The sequence below is a fragment of the Panthera tigris genome, chromosome F2 (assembly GCF_018350195.1).
Source record: "Panthera tigris isolate Pti1 chromosome F2, P.tigris_Pti1_mat1.1, whole genome shotgun sequence".
NCBI lineage: Eukaryota > Metazoa > Chordata > Mammalia > Carnivora > Felidae > Panthera > Panthera tigris.
Genome location: NC_056676.1, coordinates 40972198 through 40993589, shown reverse-complemented (window position 1 = coordinate 40993589; position 21392 = coordinate 40972198). Strand labels below are relative to the sequence as shown.

The following is a 21392-nucleotide window of genomic DNA, read 5'->3' as shown; positions in this document are numbered from 1 at the left end:
AGGAGCGGATACATTCAGATATTCCACAGCAGCCGAACATAGTTTTAACTTGTTACGCTGTTTATATCTTTGCTTGTATTACGGCTGGCATTCTCCAACAAATGCCAGGAACTTTCCCCCAACAATACCCAGAAGTAGATTTAGATGAGAAAATGCTCATTTTAGAGCGAGAGAAAGAAGCACAAGAACTCGCTGAAGTCATGGGGTAATTATGAACATCCCATTTATAGCAGGCATGAAGATTCGCCTAAGAGCGCCTTTGTCAAGTTAGGATATTTGGAGAGAAGCTATCGTTTTTCAGTGCTGTGCAAAAACGGTTCCAAGAACTCTTTTTATGGCTTTGGTTGCCTATACATAAGTCTTGCCCTTAAACAACACTGGACCAGGAGTTAGAAACGCGGTGGAGGTTGCCAGTGGACCAGAAAAGACCCAGATCAAAGGACAGAGAACAAAATGTATGGTCCTTGAAAACTTGAAGCTATGGCAGGGCCCATGCCATGGACAGCAGATACCAGAGCGCTCTCCTTATTAGATGAGCTTCATTGCAAGAGTTCCATCTCATGGAAAAACAGTTTTTCTGAGAGTCTTGAGGTGATGATGACCATTCTTCCTATAGTTCCTTCATAATCATCTCAAGGTGACTGATGGGCTTAATTACAAATGTGCCTGCTCTAAACAGTAGTGGATAGAAAGGAAAAACAGCTTCTTAAAATGAAATGAAAATATGAAAGAACAAAGATCATTATTCAATCTTTAGATAGATAACCAGTGGAATCATGATTGTGTTTGTTTCCTAGTAGAAACATTGTTCTTCCCTTGAACCCTAAAACCTCCACATAAGGATAATGAGAATGGAGCATTCTATTTCCCCTCCATCTCTCATTTTGCTTTGAGAGAAATGGACCATTTTGTATTCAAAATATATACATAATCTGAAAAGATAGAACCCAAACTGCTCAAGATATTGCCTTGCAGTAGGCATTATATCTGAGTTTTCAGAAGGCCAATCCATTATTCTCTAATACCAGCTGCTTCCAGATGGCAATGGGCATGGGTATGGATGCATAGTCAAAAGATCACTTCGAGTTCAAGCCCCGCATCAGCCTGCTTAGGATTCTCTCTCTCTCTCTCTCTCTCTCTCTCTCTCTCTCTCTCTGTCTCTCCCCCCTGCCACCTCCTCTGTCTCTCTGCCCCTCCCCTGCTCATGAGCACACTCTCTCCCTCTTTTTCAAAATAAATGAACTTAAAAAAAAAAAAGCCCCCAAGAACTTAGCTACTTGAAATCAGATACAGGCAAAGTCTATTTCATCAACATTCTTCTGTCAAATGCTTCATCTTATTATTAGGAACAGAACAGAAATAGAAAATCCTTGTGTAAGTTCAGCTTTTCCTCTCCTAAAGATACGGAATTTTGTTTTTATTATATAATAAAGTCTCAACTGCACATTGGTTAACAACATGTTTATATTATTCTCAAACACCATCTCCTTTGTGACCTCTTAACCAAATGGGATCAATTCATTTTTGAAACAGGTAGCACCCTGACCACAGTTATATTCTGGCTTGTATTTTGGTCATGTTTGATCCCCATACTTTCAACTCTTTGAAAACACTTTGTAGACAAATATTTTGGGAATTGACTTAAAAGTTGTTGATAATAGCAAGTATTAGCTGTGGGTGTGACTTAGAAGACCAACATAAATTGTGTATTCTACACTATCCATGAGAACTATCTCTTGATTTGAAGCTGTTTTGTTCACTAGTTCTGATTGTGATTTTGGATTAGTGTGAAATTTTACCCCCTGTACCTCTTCATTAAAAGGGAGTCAGGGTTGAGGTGCCTGTGTGGCTCAGTTGGTTAAGCATCTGACTTCGGTTCAGGTCATGATCTCGCAGTTCATGAGTTCAAGCCCCGCATCGGGCTCTGTGCTGACAGCTCAGAGCCTGGAGCCTGCTTCGGATTCTGTGTCTCCCTCTTTCTGTGCTGCTCCCTTGTTTGTGCCCTGTCTCTGTCTCTCTCTCTCTCTCTCTGTCTCTCAAAAATAAACATTAAAAAAAGTTTTTTTAAAAGGAAAGGGAATCAGGGTTACTCCTCAGTTGTTTCTCACAGAGGCCTCACTTATTCCTCATTGTTTGAAGCTGTGCTTCCATGCCTCCTGAATACATTTTCTCTTTTGTCAGTCATTGTAAGGATTTGCTGTCTTCCTCTTCCACTGATCAGGAGGGCTACAATCATGCAAACCAACAGAGTCAAACTGTGAACGCTATAGTCCTCCCAAGGGAGATACATTAAACAATCTATATTACATTTAAATATTTTTTGTGGCACCTGGGTGGCTCAGTAGGTTCAGCATCCGACTTTCAATTTCAGCACAGTTCATGATCTCAGGGTTGTGGGATTGAGCCCTGTGTCGAGTCCTGTGTTGAGCCCTACATCAGGCCCTGTGCTGACCACGGAACCTGCTTGGGATTCTCTCTTTCCCTCTGCCCCTCTCCCACACTCATGTGCATACTCTTGCTCTCCCGAAAATAAAATAAGTAAATAAATATATTATATTTTCAAAATTTTATTTATTTTGAGAGAGAGAGAGAGAGAGGGAATAAGTAGGGGAGGGGCAGAGAGAGAGAGAATCCCAAGCAAGCATTGCACTGTCAGCGCAGAACCCTATGTGGAGCTCCAACTCACAAACCATGGGATCATGGCCTGAGCTGGAACCAACAGCTGGCTGCCTAACTGACTGAGCCTCCCAGGTGTTCCAAAGTAAGTAAATATTTTTTAACTAGATATCTTAGGACATTTTCTAAACTTCAGTTTTTTCTAGTGTTAAAACTCCTCTAGAAAGAGATTTTTGACCAAATTGGTCATATGAAAGAATACTCATAAATTAAAGCAAAACATTATTGGCATTTAGTGGTCTATTACTGAAGATTTCCCCAGCAAACTTCTCTTTTGGTAGACACAGTTTGCTGACTTTGTACCAAGATCCATTCCTCTTTTCTTTCAGATAGTATGCTCTCTAAATATTTGTGAAATTGAATTATATATTAAAGGCGCCAGATAAAATGCAGAACACTTTTGTATAACTATGTCTCATGTATTATTTGGGCCATATTTAATAAAAATTATCTATTTATTTGAAATTCCCATTTAATTATCTGATTTTTTTTTTTATTCAGTTTGACTTGGTGTTTTGTTTGTTTCCACTAATTCCAGTAGCCCTATTTACATGGATTGAGACGGCCCCATTTGAAGCCATCTAGCATTGACTGCTTTCAGGCCTCTGGGAACGTGTAATTAACAGATTAAATTCTTTCTTATGATAGAGGGAAGGCAGTTAGATAGCAGGTGGACTCTGAGTACCTCAATTGAACTAATTCAGAAAAAAAAAAAAAAAAGAAAAATCTGTCATTTCTAAAGTCCCAGCACATGAAGTTGCTCTGCTGTTTTGCCATCCTGGCTCAGGCCAGACCTGGATGGGCCTAGTCCAGTCCTGCAGCTACCACTGAACTACTTCTCAAACAGCCAGTGCGGATGATTTACCAGGCATCTCAAGACCTGCTCTGCTGGGCACTAATCACACTTCCAAATTATACGTATCTTAAATCGAAAAGAGCACAATGATTTTGTGGGGGAAACTGTTTCCCTTCAAAAATATGACTCAGTTGGGGCACCCGAGTGGCTCAGTCAGTTAAGCAGCCGACTCTTGGTTTCGGCTCGGGTCATGGGCTCCCGGATTCATGGGTTCGAGCCCCGCATCGGGCTCTGCGCTACCAGTGCAGAGCCTGCTTGGGATTCTCTCTCTCTCCCCCTCTCTCTGCCCCTCCCCCACTCTTACTGTCTCTGTCTCTCTGAAAATAAATGAATAAACTTAAATTTAAAAAAACAACAAAATTATGACTTAGCAACATAACAATTCATGTGTAATAGAGAAATTGCCAAAACATTTATTTATTTTTTTAATTTGTTAAATGTTTGCTTATTTTGGAGTGAGAGAGACAGAGACAGAGCATGAGTGGGGGAGGGGCAAAGAGAGAGGGAGACCTAGAATCCGAAGTAGGCTCCAGGCTCTGAGCTGTCAGCACAGAGCCCGATGCGATGCGGGGCTCATTGAACTCACCAGAACCGTGAGATCATGAACTGAGCCGAAGTCGGACGCTTAACCAACTGAGCCACCGAGGTGACCCTATATTTTTAAGTACCGTGAAGAAATCAATTATGACATGATTTAAATACAAATATATTTTTAAAATCCTATTGGAATCCTGAATAAACACTCTGGCTGAGAATAGGACTCTGAAGATCCAGTAGCACTATATGTCCATAGATGGCAGACGCAGCCGAAAACGTCATGTTTAGGTAAATTTTAAACAAAACTCACTTTGGATGTGTACTTTGGATGTGTACAATGTACAAAGTGACTCTCTGAATTTGTACTTCAAAATAAAAAGCATACCATTAATAACTGCATTAATACTGACGTCTAAACATTTTTAATGATGCTAAAGAAAAACAACTTTTAGGGGCGCCTGAGTGGCGCAGTCGGTTAAGCGTCCGACTTCAGCCAGGTCACGATCTCGCGGTCCGTGAGTTCGAGCCCCGCATCAGGCTCTGGGCTGATGGCTCGGAGCCTGGAGCCTGTTTCCGATTCTGTGTCTCCCTCTCTCTCTGCCCCTCCCCCGTTCATGCTCTGTCTCTCTCTGTCCCAAAAATAAATAAAAAAACGTTGAAAAAAAAATTAAAAAAAAAAAAAGAAAAACAATTTTTACTGTTTTGCAACATTTTATTTTTTTAATGTTTACTTATTTTTGAGAGAGAGAGAGAGTGTGTGTGTGTGTGTGTGTGAACAGGGGACGGGCAGAGAGAGGGGGGACAGAGGATCCAAAGCAGGCTCCATGCCGACAGCAGAGAGTACTCGAACCCACAAACTGTGGGACCTGAGCCGAAGTCAGATGCTTACCTGACTGAGCCACCAGGTGCCGCTGTTTAGCAACACTTCAATTTATAAAAATTCTTAAAACTGTATAGAATTACTTTTTTTAAAAAAGAATCACATTAGTTTTCCTCTTTAGGAATGAACATAAACTTTTTAATTCAACAGTTATTGTGTACATATTTCAAAACTGGCTAGTCACTAACGATACACTGGGAAGATACACACTGCCTCGATGAAAGTTACAATTTAGGCAGTTGATCTCAGTGAATCAGAAAAGACCTCCCTGAGAAAAATATTTCTGAGTAGCAGTTAGTGAAAAGAGGAATAACAGAGGGGGGAAAAAGGTATTTCAGACAAAACCCACAAAAAGCTAGAAAAAACAACAAAATGTAGCACACGAGGGGAAGAGTGCCCTGAAAAAAAAAAGGCTCAAGAAGTAGCAGGAGGCATCCCATGCAATACCATGCAGTCACACATGTGTCGATTTTTTCCAATAGCAAATGGGAACATTTAATCAAAAGATTTTAACGGGGCACCTGGATGGCTCGGTTGGTTTTTTCTTGGTTAAAGACTCTGGGTTTTGGCTCAGGTCATGGTCTCATGGTTTGTGAGTTCGAGCCCCGTGTTGGGCTCCACACTGTCAGTGTGGAGCCTGCTTGGAATTTTCTCTCTTTCCCTCTGTCTCTGCTGCTCCCCTGCTCATGCTCTCTCTCTCTCTCTCGCTCTCTCTCTCTCTCTTAAAATAAATAAATAAACTTAAAAAATTATTTATTAAAAAAAGATTTTAGGAATATATAATCATTGTGTGTTGTCACACACATACAAAAAATAAAGATGCCAGGAGGAACCTGTTGGAGGCAACGGATGTTTGTGACATCAGTTGTGGTGAGTGTGTACTTAATTCCAAACTCATCCAAGTTGTGTACATTAAATATGTACAGCTCTTGTATCTCAATCATACCTCGATAAGTGCTTTTCTAAGGAACATGTAATCAGATCTGTGTTTATTTATTTTTAATGTTGATTTTTGAGAGATAGAGCATGAGAGGGGGAGGGGCAGAGATAGAGGGACACACAGAATGTGAAGCAGGCTCCAGGCTCTGAGCTGTCAGCACAGAGCCCGATGCGGGGCTCGAACTCACAAAGAGAGATCATGACCTGAGCTGCAGCTGAACACTTAACTGAGCCATGCAGGTGCCCCAGATCTGTGTTAATTTAAAAGGTGTTTTTTTTTTTTTTAAAAACATTCTGCCAAGAGAGGAAAGCAGAATTTGATGCAAGGACTCCAGTATTGAGGCAAAAACACGTGAAAGAGGAAGTTAAAGAATGACTTTTTTTTTTTTAACGTTTATTTATTTTTGAGACAGAGAGAGACAGAGCATGAACGGGGGAGGGTCAGAGAGAGAGGGAAACACAGAATCTAAAACAGGCTCCAGGCTCTGAGCAGTCAGCACAGAGCCCGACGCGGGGCTCAAACTCACGGACTGCTAGATCATGACCTGAGCCGAATCGGCCGCTTAACCGACTGACCACCCAGGCGCCCCAAGAAGGACTTTCTTAACTTTAACATTTGGTGGTACAATGCATGGTTTCCTGAAGTAAAAAGAATACAAGGAGTATAACCATAATGCAAGAGTACAAGCAGGTTTTTGGTCATAGATAAGTTCTATTTTAAGCATGTTGAATTTGAATTGCCAGGGGAGATGTCCAAATGGAAATGTCCATTATAGTGTTGAGTATAGAAGTCTGTGGCACACCTGTGTGTGTGTGGAAGAAAATGAGTTTGCTCAGAGAATGAATGGGTGGAAAAGGTAGCTGAGGAAGGAACCATGAAAAACACCTCCAGGTAGGGAAGGATGAATCACAAGGGAGGCCAGAAGCAGAGCAAGCCAAGAATTTCACATTGATTTTCTTTTTTTTCCCCTACTGTTGTCCCTGAGGGGGTGCACCGTTCCTGGAAGTACTGCAGTAGCAAGTCGATGGGTGGAGTGGACGGAGCAAGCTGTTATTCCATCTCCCACTCCAAAACCCCATTTAATATATGGTCCTCCGATATAGGACATGCCAGATATTAAACTGATGCAAACAGATACTACATTCGATCTTAGCCAAAAGGCCGAGAAGCAATTCATATTTTTTAAAGATTATTTAAGTAGTCTCCTCCACACCCAACGTGGCGCTCAAACTCACAACTCTGAAATCAAGAGTTGCGTGTTCCACTGACTGAGCCGGCCAGGAACTCCTACATTGATGTTTTTTTTGTTTTTGTTTTTTTAATTTTTTTTTTTTAACGTTTATTTATGTTTGAGACAGAGAGAGAGACAGAGCATGAACGGGGGAGGGTCAGAGAGAGGGAGACACAGAATCTGAAACAGGCTCCAGGCTCTGAGCTGTCAGCACAGAGCCCGATGCGGGGCTCGAACTCACGGACCGCGAGATCATGACCTGAGCCAAAGTCGGCCGCTCAACCGACTGAGCCACCCAGGCGCCCCGATGTTTTATAATTTTTAAAAATTTTTTTGTTTTTTAGTTAAAAAAATTTTTTTAGTGTTTATTTTTGAGACACAGAGAGACAGAGCGTGAACAGGGGGAGGGTCAGAGAGAGAGGGAGACACAGAATCTGAAACAGGCTCCAGGGTCTGAGCTGCCGGCACAGAGCCCGACGTGGGGCTCAAACTCACGGACCGTGAGATTATCACCTGAGCCAAAGTCAGACGCTTAACCGGCTGAGCCACCCAGGCGCCCCTGTTTTTTATTTTAGAGAGGGGAGGACACGTGAGGAGGGGAGGGAGGGCAGAAAGAAGAGAGAGAGAGAGAGAGAGAGAGAGAGAGAGAGAAATCTCAAGCAAGTTCCATGCTCAGCAAGGAGCCCAATGCAGGGCTCAGTCCCAACCCTGGGATCATGACCTGCGCTGACATCAAGAGTTGGACACTCAACCGACTGAGCCACTCAGACGCCACTACATTGATTTTTTTTTTAATGTGTTGTTTGTGGTGTTTAATTCTTTTTTTTTTTTTTTAATGCTTATTTATTTTTGAGTAAGAGAAAGCATGAATGGGGAAAGGGCAGGGAGAGAGGGAGAGAGAATCCCAAGCAGGCTCTGCACTGCCAGCACAGAGCTGGATGCGGGGCTCGAACTCACAAACTGCGAGATCATGACCTGAGCCAAAACCAAGAGTAGGACACTTACCTGACTGAGCCACCCAGGTGCCCCTTAATTCTTTTTATTTTTTATGTTTGTTTATTTTTTTTTATTTAAAAAAAATTTTTTTTTAACATTTTACTTATTTTTGAGACAGGGAGAGACAGAGCATGAACGGGGGAGGGTCAGAGAGAGAGGGAGACACAGAATCTGAAACAGGCTCCAGGCTCTGAGCTGTCAGCACAGAGCCTGACGCGGGGCTCGAACTCAAGGACCGCGAGATCATGACCTGAGCCGAAGTCGGCCGCTTAACCGATTGAGGCACCCAGGCGCCCCAATGTTTGTTTATTTTTGAGAGAGAGAGTGTGTGTGAGCAGGACAGGGGCAGAGAAAGAAGGGGTAAAGTATCCAAAGTGGGCTCCGTTCGGACAGTAGCGAGTCCCATGTGGGGTTCAAACTCACAAACTGTGAGATCATGATCTGAGCCACAGTCAGGTGCTCAACTGACTAAGCCTCCCAGGTGCCTGGGTATTTAATTCTACTATCATACAGGTTTCAGTTATAAAACACTAGCTCAAACTCAAGTGTGCAACCAGCAGCTTTGTTACCATTTACATTCACTTTTAGAACAGCAACAATAGGCAGCTACGAATTCAGCTGCTGAATTAATGCATTGCTGGCAATAAAATAAAAAGGCAGACCAAAGGGGGTAAAAAGGTGGACCAAAGGAACATTACGAAGCCCTACTTTGTGACACTGTAAACAATGAACTGTGTTTGTGCAGTGCTAGGAAAAAGCCAAAGTGGATAAAGGAGCAACTATGAGAGTAGTAACCCTATCAACCAGTCTCCAAATCTCACTTAATTTTTCAGATCCCTTCCTTTACTTTCTGTGCAACCATGAAGTTTTTTTACTTGACCTATGCTTCAATTTCCTAGTCTATTAATAATAGTTGTACCTACTATAATAGGTTATTGTGAAGATTCATTTAACCAATATAATGCTTATTATCATTAACAAAATGTGTTCTCAGTGATTGTTTTGTTGTAGTTTATGGTATACTCTTCCAATATAATGAGTCCTAGCTTGGTTTTTGGCTTTAAATATCCCTCCACATTCCACATAATGGAATTGTGCTGAACCACATTGAAATAAAGACAAAAGTGAGGTCTAAGCTTGGGCAAGTCAAGTAGTTTGCTTCTGAACCTTTTTTCCTTAGGTTCACGCCTTGGGATCTTGGCTTTCACGAATTCGCAGTAAAAATGAAAAAAACCAGTTTTCTCCCTATGGCACCCATTTAGTGGTCTTACTTGCAAATTTCATCCCGGTGGCCTTCTGGTCTTGAGTGTAGATCATCTCCTGCCTAGTCTGTTTCCTTGTATTAGCACATAGACTATAACATGAATAGATCATAGATTAGATCCAACCTTGAACCAAAGACATCCATAAACAGATGTCTTCAGTTCAGTTCGTCTTCTACTCTTTTCATCAAGAACAGCACCTCCTACAGTGGCTCAATTTAAAAAAAAAATATTTAATGTTTATTTTTGAGAGAGAGACAAAGTGCGAGTGGGGAAGGGGCAGAGTGAGAGAGGGAGCAGGCCAGAGCAGGCCTGGAGTTCATAATTGTTGAAGCTGGCTAAAGGGTACAAAGTGTTCATCATTCTACTTTTGCAGGTTACCCACCCCTTCCAACCACTGCTGGGGAAAGCAGGGAAAGGAAGAGAAATTGTGTAATCAACTATGATCCTAAAAGATGAACCTTTAAGGTATTTTATATATTCTGGTCCTCTTTGCCCTCATCTTGTCTTCCTTCCCTTACTCAGTTCGACATCCTATTTTTCTTTTCTGCCATGCGAACGGCAGCTACACGTGGGACAATTTCAAGGAGGTAAAGACAAATAAGTTCAGCACAGGCAACTTTGTTTTTGAAGGCAGGGAATAGACTGGGCAATGTCAAATGCCTGCCAGAGATCATGAACATGGGTCAGAATCTCAGCTTGTCTAGAGAACTCTACCACCTCCTTACAGATGATGTCAGACACACCCAAAGGTGAAGTACAAACCTGAAAGCAACAGCTCCATTTTTGTAAATGATATTGGCAAGGACTGGGACTTTCCCACGTGAACTAAATTTCATTCGGTGAATGCTTAATAAGGGCTAATTGAGTGAATAGAAACGTGCTAAACAGAGGGAAACAGAGGCATACTTCCTGTCCACAAGGTTATAACCTAAATTCAGAACTGATACACTTGAGCTCTGTAACAAGATTATATATGTCAAGTGATACTGACAATATATACAGCTCTGAAGTAGCACCACTCAGGAAAGACTTGAAGAATGGATAGAATTTGATTTGAAGGGGTGCCCCGGTGGCTCAGTCAATTAAGAGTCTCCAATTTTGGCCCAGGTCATGATCTCATGATTCTTATGAGATGGAGCCCGAGATGGGCTCTGCGCCGATAGCAAGGATCCTGCTTGAGATTCTCTCTTCCCCTCCCCTGCTCTCACGTGTGCACACACATGCTCTCAAAATAAACGTTAAAAAAATTTTTTTAACGTTTATTTTTGAAGGAGAGAGAGAGAAAGTGAGAGTGTGAGTGGGGGAGGGGCAGAGAGCGAGAGGGAGACACAGAATCCGGAGCGGGCTCCAGGCTCTAAGTGGTCAGCACAGTGCATGACACAGGGCTTGAACTCACTAACTGTGAGATCATGACACCTGAGCCATCCAGGTGCCCCTAAGCATTTTTTTTTTAAGTTTATTTATTTAGAGAGAGAGAGTGCGAGCAAATCCTTATAGCAAACTTAGGGAAAAACCTTACCACCTCAGGAAAAGATGGCTTACCCACACCCTTTCCATGACCCTAACCGTTTCAGTAATAAAAAAGAACACACACTTTGAGATTAGACAGGCATGTTTTATTATCAAATGTAACAATTCTATGAAAACTCTCAGTAGTATTGTAGTTAAGTATTACTATCTTTAAGGCTTTCAGAGCTTTGGGCAGACAGCATCTTAAGGCATCAAGTATAAACAACTCTTTTTCTGATCCTAAGTGCCAGTTGTCACCAGTTTTCACACAAAAAGGCTTTCTGTTTTTTCTTTTTTCCTACTGCAGTTAAAGGGCCATTGCTGGTCAAGTGAAGAGGGAAGGTTTGGCTCTCCATTCAAGGTGTTAATCAAAGTAATGCAAAGTAAATAAAAAATAGCAGCCACATAAATCTGCATGGCATTGCATCCAAGCCAAGGACAATAGGAGGAACTTAAAGACACATGTGCACTTACTTAATCAAATCCTGTTTTCCTCTTTGGAGTTCCATGAGGCAGCAGTACTAGCTAGCTAGTGTCTAATATTGCACTTTTGTAGCATACACACAGCTAAACACATAGTGCTAAACGCTGACAGCATCAGTAACTGCTCTAACCGCTTCAGTGTTTACCTCTCAGTCCAGCATGCTGACTCTAATCCTATGCTTTTAAAAGTTTTAATTATTTGACAGGTAAGGCATTAGAGAGAAAGGTTTAAGGCTATATCTTAATATATACAAGCATTCACTTCAGTTAGTATATTGCTTTCTAGAATACACTGTTCAAATATTCTCATTTTGCGATATTAAAAACTATGGAATAGCTCTTATTAAAGTCCAAACCATCAGTAATGGGAAAAGTACAATATAAAATAATACATTTGAAGCCACAATGTTCAGTTACAGTTTAAACTAGAAATTACTAGCTACACATAGCTGCTTCATTTTTGGTTTTGCATTTTGGCCCCTAGTTCATTATTTACAACTGGTACCTGCTGAGAAAAAAGATGCAACTTTTAAGCCATGTATGTTTTGCAGTGGGTGTACAGTATCTTCTGATTTATCCCCAAGGTGTTTTAAAAATCATTTTCATTCGTTTTTAACTGTAAGACACCATGATGGCCAAGATAGTGGGAGAATAGTTTTATTCCTTAAGTTTGTGACTCAAGTATTCCAAGATCTTATTCTTGAATTACTTAGTAAGAGGGCACACTCGTGCAGAAGATAGGGAGATGGAGATAGAAAAATGGAAACACACAAATGAAGCTTCCACAACAGAGTTCCTGATGGAGACGGTAGACACTAGTATTTTTTGTCCAAGACTTAAAACTTAGGAAACACCTATGATGCCACGTTAGCTGGAAGTATTAGAGTCACTCAATTTCCAATTCACATTTTAAATGCCTATTTGCAATCAGCAAGGAGCCAGGCATGCTGCTTGCTAGAAGGATTTGGCTTCATTGGCTCAATTTTTTTCCTCTACCAAAAGATAGGGCACAGGCCCACGGTCCAATCACGTTTGCTGAAAATACTGCAGCCTGAGTGTAGACAAACTTCCCCTGAAGTTGCTAGAAGTGGACATATCTGACGGTTTCGGGATCACCATACATCTTTCAAACACTGAAAAAAACAACACAAGACAATAAAAGGAAATATTACAGTCTCTAAATTGTCAATTATTGGCAGCTATAATAAAACGATTTCGAATTACAAAAGGCCCCCCCCCCCAAAAAAAGCCTTAAGGGAGTCCACAATTTTATTTTACACATAGTTGGGATTCCTTTTTTCTTTTTCTTTTTTTTACATTTTTATTTACTTTTGAGACAGAGAGAGACAGAGCGTGAACGGGGGAGGGTCAGAGAGTGGGAGACACAGAATCCGAAGCAGGCTCCAGGCTCCGAGCTGTCAGCACAGAGCCTGACGCGGGGCTCGAACTCACGGACCGCGAGATCATGACCTGAGCCGAAGTTGGTTGCTTAACCGACTGAGCCACCCAGGTGCCCCCCCCCTTTTTTTTCCTTTTCTTTTTAATGTTTTATTTATTTTTGAGACAGAGACAGAGCATGAGCAGAGGAGGAGCAGAGAGAAAGGGAGATGAAGCTGTTATTTTACACATGGTTGGGATTTCTACAGCAAGTTCTCAAGGAGCAGTGTTGGCAGATGAAATTTATGTGGTAACTGGCATTCCCACAGCTCCCTCCCTTGTGTTACCATGTGTTGATGATGTGTATGTTTGCACCTCCATACTTTACTCAGCTCCTTTGTGGAGTGACTATTTCACAATGTCTATACATACAGACATTCCTCAGTCTGGGTCCTCAAGTTACAACAGCATTTTTTTGTTTTGTTGTGTTTTTAATTTTTATTTGGAAGAGAGAGAGAGAGAGAGAGAGAGAGAGAGAGAGATAGAGCGTGCGTGCACACATGCAAGCTGGAGAGAGGGACACAGGGAGAGAGAGAGAAACCACAAGCAGACTCTATGCTCAGCACAGAGCCTGACATGGGGCTCGATCCCATGACCCTGGGATCACAACCTGAGCTGAAATCAAGAGCTCAACTGACTGAGCCACTCAGGCACCCCATCATAGCAATTCTTCTGATATTAAGAGGCTTGATACCATTATTAAAACCATTAAGACAATTTTTGAAAATTAAAGTCTAGTATAAGTAATTTCAAATATGAAACAAAAATATTTGAGTCAATAAGAAGCAACGAGGCATGACATTACAGGAAACATCAACTCTTTCAGTGAACAGTTGATAGACAACCTTTATGTGCATTCATCTGCACAACCATCCTATAAAGATTACCATGCTATCCCCATCATACAGATGGAGAAACGGAGGCACAGAGCAGTTAAAGTAGTCATTGGCAGGTCCAGAATTTGAACACAAATTGGTTCTGTTATGCTATTTCACTTATACACCACACAAAAACATACATACATACATTTATTGTGTGAGAGAGAGAGGCGGAGAGAGGGGGAGAGAGAGAAAACAAAGCAGGCTGTGCACCATCAGCACAGAGCCTGACGCGGGACTCGAATTCACGAGCTGCAAGATCATGACCTGAGTAAAATCAAGAGTTGGTTGCCCGACTGACCGAGCCACCCAGGTGCCCCACCACACAAAAACTTTAAAGTGAAAACTTTTGGCATTGTGCATGCTTTCACAAGTAGATGAGAAACTGGACCGCAGATAGACATAAAAATGGTTCTTCAGAGTCCAGATCTGTTCATATGGCCAGTTTGAAATCATGGTCAAGGTTAGATTTGCTTTAATAATAGACTCTAAAATTGATACAAATTTAGAATCAGGTATTTATAAAACAGGGAAATACTTGTTAGAAATCATTCTTAAAATGTGGTTTACAAAGTGACTGTAATTTAGTACTTAGTGTAAAACACAGGACATGCAAGTTTCCCCTTGGTTACTAAGTACAAATAAAATCTCTATCAATGATCTACCAACACAGTTGTCCAAGATCTACTATATTCTTCTTTTGGCAATAGCATCTGAATTGTCCTTAAATAACTGACTGTCCCATGACCTAATCTTAAGCCCATAATGAAGCAACTTTACAACGGAGCCCAACAAGTGACACAGACATGGCCAATCAGAGCCCTGCATGTTCCTGGCCACAGTGCTTTCTGAAATGGACCTAAGCCAGGCCAAATAACCTCAATTCCTGGCCTGCTTCTGGATTTAAGATGGAAGGATGTAAGCCAAGAGTTGCTGGAGGTACCCTACAGAGACAGTTTGGAAAGAGCAAGCCCTTGGATCCAGTCAAGTCAGTCAAACATGGGCCTGTTATCAGTCAATAAATAAAACCTTTCCCATTCCCAGCTCATATTATCATTCTAATAAGAAACCAATGTAGACGCTGAAAATTATACCTTCATATTCTGTGAAAACGTAGAAAAGTCTGAAAAAAATGAAAAGTTTAGCTTTCTCAAGCCTGTTTTTTTTTTCAGCTTATTTTGAGAGAGAAAAGCAAGAAAGAGTGCACGTGCATATGGAAGGGGCAGACAGAGAATCCCAAGCAGGCTCTACACCCTCAGTGTGGAGCCTGATATGGGTCTCGAAGTCCCTGAGCTGAAGTCAGATGCTTGACTGAGCGACCCACTCACCTCTGAAGCCTGCTCCCCCCCTTTTTTTTTTTTTAGTGTTTATTCACTTTTAAGACACAGAACATGAGCAGGGGAGGGGCAGAGAGAGAGGGGGACACAGAATCCGAAGCAGGCTCTAGGCCCTGAGCTGTCAGCACAGAACCTGATTCGGAGCTCGAACTAACAAACCGTGACATCATGACCTGAGTGGAAGTCGGACGCTCAGCTGACTGAGCCACCCAGGTGCCCCTTGCTTTTTAATCCCAGTAGTATCCAATGGAACTTTAGTGTTTAGTAATCAAACTTTAGACTTCAAGCTGTTAACAAAAGACAAACCCCACAAAACCTTCAACTCCCCCTCAAAAAAACAAAAACCCCCAAAACAAACAAAAAACAACCAATGTTTCCTATTTTCCCTTAGCTGCAGAAAAAAGTAAAAGTACAAAGAAACTATTATGCAAAGACAATTTTGAAGTTACAACTGCAAATATTCACAAATCTCTTTCCTTTCCAGTAAGATCTGTGTTAAAAAATGTTTTATTTTGTACACGGACATTGAAAGTACCATGTACAAAGAAATCATTTAAGAAAACTGGATTTCACCAACTGGGGTTACATCTTATGGAATGAAGCTAAACCCCTTAAAAACCCGCAATTCTGATTAGTTGTAATATTTTATTTCCTTGTAGTAATTTTGACATCTCTTTTCTAAAAAAACTGTCATTTGTGAGATTTCTTTGTTAGGACAAAGAAATAGTTTCTTTTTCCTTATATAATAGGTAAGATAAAACCCATAACTCAGATTCTTTAATCAAAGAAAAATGTTTTGATAGCATTTTTGTCACTTAAATCACTAATCGGCATTTAGGTAGCTGTTGCTGCCCACTATTATAAATACTAGCTGAAAGAGAAAGAAAGTAAAATCTTGTTTCATTTTAAAATCTCATTTACCCAAGAAACATCTTGAATATTTTAGCCAGAAACTAAAATATTAGTCACTATATTGGTCCAAGCAAATAATTATATAATACAAAAGACATATCATTTTTTAAAAATTTAAATCGCAGTTAACATATAGTGTAATAATTTCAGAAATAGAATTTAGTGATTCATTAGTTACATACGACACCCAGTGCTCATCCCATCTCAAATCCTCCTTAATGCCCATCACCCATTTAGTCCATCCCCCACCTCCCACCCCGCCAGCAACTCTCAGTTTGTTCTCTGTATTTGAGTCTTTTATGGTTTATCTCCCTGTTTTTATATTATTTTTGTTTCCTTTCCTTTATGTTCATCTGTTTGTATCTTAAATTCATCATAGGAGTGAAATCATGTTTGTCGTTCTCTGACTTATTTTACTTAGCATAATACACTCTAGTTCCATCTGTGTTGTTGCAAATGGCCAGATTTCATTCTTTTTGATCACCGAGTAATATTCCAGTACACACACACACACACACACACACACACACACACACACACACACACAGAGCCCATCTTTTTTATCCATTCATCAGTCGATGGACATTTGAGCTCTTTCCATAATTTGGCTATTGTTGATAGTGCAAGACAGATAATTTTCGAACTACAAAGTAATCTAAACTATATACTTAAGAGGCCAGGTATAAAAGATACTCTCCAAATGAAAGCTGCATGGTTTTTGTTTGATTGTTGGGTATTCTTTTGTTTTTCCTTAAAACCTAGCTGTTGTGAAAATACCAGGCTTAACACATCACAAGAACTTCCAAAAATACCCAGTATAGACAAAAGTTCTCACAAAAAAGCAAAGGAAAATGTTAACACTTCATCTTGGACCTCCCTGCCTCTAGAACTGTGAGAAATTAGAGGTTTGTTATTTATAACACACCCAGTCCATGGAATTGTGTTACGGCAGCCAGAATGAACTAAGACATTCAGCAAATGATCAAGATTACACCGCCAGTAATGTTATGTAGGTAATAGCATCCCAGATATTATGTGATAGGATGCACACTTCACCTCCATGGTATTATTCTTTCCCAATACCCATTACCCCAGTATTATTGCCAAAAAAACATCTAACAAATTCAAAATCAAGGATAACCCACAAAATACCTCAAAAGCAGAATACCTCAAAACTGTCAAGGTCATGAAAAATAAGCAAAGACTGAGAAACTAACATGGACTAGAGGATACTAAGGAGACAGGCCAAATAACTGCAACATGGATTCATAGAGTGGATCATGGAACTAGATCATGGAAATGAAAAAGAACATTAATGGAAAAATTGGTGAAATCTGAACAATGTCTGGAGCATAGATAATAGTCATCAACATTGCTTCTGTATTGATTATAATCATATAAATAAAGTAGTTATTTGTCTATATGCATAACTTTATAGTTTGTAAAACTTGCATACGCTCATTAACCCACCTGATTCTTACCTAGAAAAGTTGAGTCACATATGAAGAAGTGATGTTATGTGCATTTTACAGAATAGGGAAATGTTACCTCTGAAGAACTGTCTCTCCATATGTATGCAAAATATGTTTATAGCTAAGCATTTGTTGACAAATTTATGAGCTGGTCCTGCCCCCCCCCCAACACACTAGGAGAGTTACACTTGGAGCTTATGGTGAGGGAGTTGGGGGTACAAACAAGAACTCTGGCCTTTTGAGGAGGCATTTTTTTCCAGACAGCCATCAAACCTCCTTCCCAAGAGGGCACCTTCAACAGCTTGTGAGCAGTCGTTGGGGATCTTTTATGATAAAAAAAAGAGGCACACCTAGAGTAATTCTTGGGTTAGCTGACAAATGTTGGCTATACAAGAAGGCAGAATACTTAAACTTCTTTATCAGACCTTATCATGGGCTTTGGCTACCTTTATCTGACTCCATAACCAGTAATGGCATCATGCTTTCAATAAATTTTTCAAGTACTGTTACTAGTTTCCTGTCATTGCTGTAAAAAATAATGTAATTTGATGACTTAAAACAGAAACTTCTCTCACATATCTGGCAGCCAGAAATCAAGGTGTCAGCCAGGATGTACATCCTCCAGAGGACCTAGGGAACAATTCTTTGCCTTCTCCACCTTTCAATGGTTGCAGGTGATCCCTGGCATATGTCTGTATTATTTAAATCTCTGCCTCTATGGTCATATTGCCTCCTCTTCTCCTGTGTCCATCTGGTCTCCTCCCCATTGCCCTTTTTTTTAAGTAGGCTCCATACCCAGTGTGAAAGCTTGAACTCATGACCCTGAGATCAAGAGTCATGTGCTCCACTGACTGTGCCGCCCAGGTGCCCCTATTTCTGCCTCTTTTATAATTGCATTAAGGGCCCACCCACATAATCCAGGATAAACTCCCCTCAAGATCCTTACTTTTTTTTTTTTTTGCCAGATGAGGTAATAGTCACAGGTTCCAGGGATTAGGATGTGGACATTTATTTGGGGCCACCATCCATCCCACTAGAAGTACTTACTCTGCCATGCTCTTATTTGCTTAGTAGAAAAGAGCACCAAGACTGAAACTCAAAGTGATGTATCTTTAGTCAGCTTGGTCATTAACTGTAGGACTCAGAAAGTTACCCAGCCTCTCTGGGTTTCATTTCCTCATCTGTCACATGGAGCCATGGGTACGTGCCCTGATGCCTCACGGTGCTGCAATGAGACTTAAATGGCACTGGAGATATAAAATTGCTTACAGAGCATAAGGCATTCTAGTGATATTTAAGAGACGACTAGTGATGATAAATTTGACTATTAATATAGATGATGAGAAAAAATATATAGCCACACGAGAAGGTTAAAGGGAAATAAATGGGGTCCAAATTGCATAAGGATGTACAAAAAAGAATCCGAAAGAAAATATTCATTATGGTTATTTCTGGAGGGTGGAATTATTAGTGACTTCTTTGCACCTGTCTGTATGTTCCAAATTCTTTCCAATGAGCACACAATACTTTTATGATCCTTACCTCCCAGGATCGCTGAGATCATTAAATAACTGATAACTTAGCCAGGTGTTTCATCCAGTACTCCATGTGAATTTTTAAAAATTTCAATATAAAAGTAGATCAATCTGATTTTATAATAATAAATGCAAACACCTGGATTTTAACAGAGCACCTGATATTTCTATCATGACTTCAAATATATAAACATAAGATAGAATCAGAGTTGAGTAATGGTTATAGTCAAGTTAGGACATTTCTCATATAATAACAAAAAGCTCTGAGGTGCCTGGGTGGCTCAGTTGGTTAAGCATCCTACTCTTGATCTCAGATCAGGTCATGATCGTGCCATTGGTGAGATAGAGCCCTGTATGGGGCTCTGCACTGACAGCCCATAAGACTACTTGGGATTCTCGCTCTCCCTCTCTCTCCCCCTCCCTGTCTTGTATGTGTGTCCATGCACACATGCTCTCTCAAAGTAAGTAACATTTTTAAAAAAGAACAAAGTTCCACGTCTAGTCATTTCTTCTTTTTCTTTTTAAAAATTTTAATGTTTATTTATTTTTGAGAGCATGTGTGCAAGCAGGGGAGGAGCAGAGAGAGAAGGAAGGAGACGATCTGAAGCAGGCTCCCCACTGTCAGCACAAAGTCCCACGAGGGGCTTGAACCCAGGAACCCCAAGATCATGACCTTGGGAGTGCCTGAAGTCAGACACTCAACTGACTGAACCACCCAGTCACGCCTCTAGTCATTTCTCATTCAATACGTTCATTTTATGATATAGAAGAGTATGCTTATCATGTTCATAAACAGCATTAAGAAGTTGAATAAAGAACATTTCAAATGACGAAGTATGGATCAAAAAGACTATCAAAAGGCTAGAATAATGTGCTCTCATTCCTGTGAACTAAACTAGAAAATATTCCATACCCACTGCAAAGTACCTGGGCACAATGTTCTTTAGTACCCAAGATATCTTGAAATCTCACAGAAAATAGCAGAGAATCATCATTTCCATCCCAGAACTGGGGTTTCTACAACTTCAGAATGAGAGCCCAAGACCCCAATTGTCATTTCTCAAGGACAATATTGTACTATTGGCAACCACACTTTCCAATTTAGAATTCATATAGTTAAGGCCCATAGGGTCCTCAGCCATGAAAATGGTAACAAAATTTTATTTTATTTTAATGTTTAATTTATTCTTGAGAGAGAGAGAGAGAGAGAGAGAGAGAGAGAGAGAGAGAGAGACAGACAGGGAGAGAGGGAGACACAGAATCCGAAACAGGCTCCAGGCTCCTAGGTGTCAGCACAGAGCCCAACACGGGGCTTGAACTCACGAGCCATGAGATCATGATCTGAGCCAAAGTCGGACGCTCAACTGACTGAGCCACCCAGGTGCCCCAGTAACAAAATTTTAAAGTGGCATGCCAGGAAACCAAATCCAACAACAACAACAACAAAAAATGAAGGAATTAAGTTACAGCAATTCCTGACCATGTCCCCACAATGCCATCTCTAAGGCAAGCTCACACAGAAACCCAGTATCCTCTTTTTCCCTTCCAAGTATGTATGTATGTGTGTATTTTTAAAATGTTTATCTTTGGGGCGCCTGGGTGGCTCAGTCGGTTAAGCGTCCGACTTCAGCTCAGGTCATGATCTCACAGTCCGTGAGTTCGAGCCCCGCATCAGGCTCTGTGCTGACAGCTCAGAGCCTGGAGCCTGTTTCAGATTCTGTGTCTCCCTCTCTCTCTGCCCCTCCCCTGTTCATGCTCTGTCTCTCTCTGTCTCAAAAATAAATAAACGCTAAAAAAATTTTTTTTAAATGTTTATCTTTGAGACAGAGAGAGAGAGAGAGAGAGAGAGAGAGAGAGAGAGAGAGAGAGAGAGGGAGAGGGAGAGGGAGGGAGGGAGGGAGGGAGGACGGACACATGCAAGTAGGGTAGGGGCAGAGCAAGAGGGAGACAGAGGATCTGAAGTGGGCTCTGTGCTGACAGCAGAGAGCTTGATGTGGGACTCGTACTTATAAACTATGAGATCTGACCTGAGTGGAAGTTAGACGCTTAACCCACTGAGCCACCTGTGTGCCCCACCCCCCCCCCCAGAAGTTTTTATTTAAGTTCAAGTTAGTTAATGAAAGCCAATATCCTTTAAGAAAACGTTACCAATTAAAAAACTATTTTCAAAAACTATCAGGATTCCTTTACTCTAGATTTAGACAATGAACCTTAAAAACATTATGCTAATGGGGGTGCATGGGTGGCTAAGTTGAGCGTCCGACTTCGGCTCAGGTCATGATCTCGTGGTTGACAAGTTCAAGCCTCGCGTCAGGCTCTATGCTGACAGCTCAGAGCCTGGAGCCTGCCTCGGATTCTGTGTCTCCTTCTCTCTCCACCCCTTTTCTGCTCATGCTCTGTCTCAAAAATAAACATTAAAAAAAAATTATGCTAATGGAAATAAGCTAA

General features: G+C 41.0%; 2 protein-coding genes and 1 non-coding gene across 8 annotated transcripts in view; all 3 read right to left on the bottom strand.

Annotated features, from left to right (window-relative positions):
• The window catches only part of DPY19L4 (dpy-19 like 4), a 73408-nt gene extending 67287 nt beyond the window's left edge, over positions 1-6121 (bottom strand). Inside the window, exons 1-2 of the mRNA XM_042973016.1 lie at positions 6117-6121; positions 4457-4463 (exon numbers count right to left, since the gene is read on the bottom strand). The gene's annotated coding sequence lies outside the window, so the exon portion shown is untranslated. The remainder of the gene's footprint in view (positions 1-4456; positions 4464-6116) is intronic.
• A 751-nt stretch (positions 6122-6872) lies between these two features.
• On the bottom strand, positions 6873-7062 carry LOC122235177. Its single transcript, XR_006213311.1, has one exon. It is a non-coding gene; the product is annotated as a U2 spliceosomal RNA (small nuclear RNA).
• A 4278-nt stretch (positions 7063-11340) lies between these two features.
• ESRP1 (epithelial splicing regulatory protein 1) overlaps positions 11341-21392 on the bottom strand; it is a 64384-nt gene continuing 54332 nt past the window's right edge. For all 6 annotated transcript variants that reach the window (XM_042973439.1, XM_042973436.1, XM_042973437.1 and 3 more), the window contains one exon: positions 11341-12506. Coding sequence is in view for 2 of the 6 variants with exons in the window: in XM_042973436.1 (XP_042829370.1) it covers positions 12486-12506 (21 nt within the window). In the remaining 4 variants the exon portion in view is untranslated. The remainder of the gene's footprint in view (positions 12507-21392) is intronic.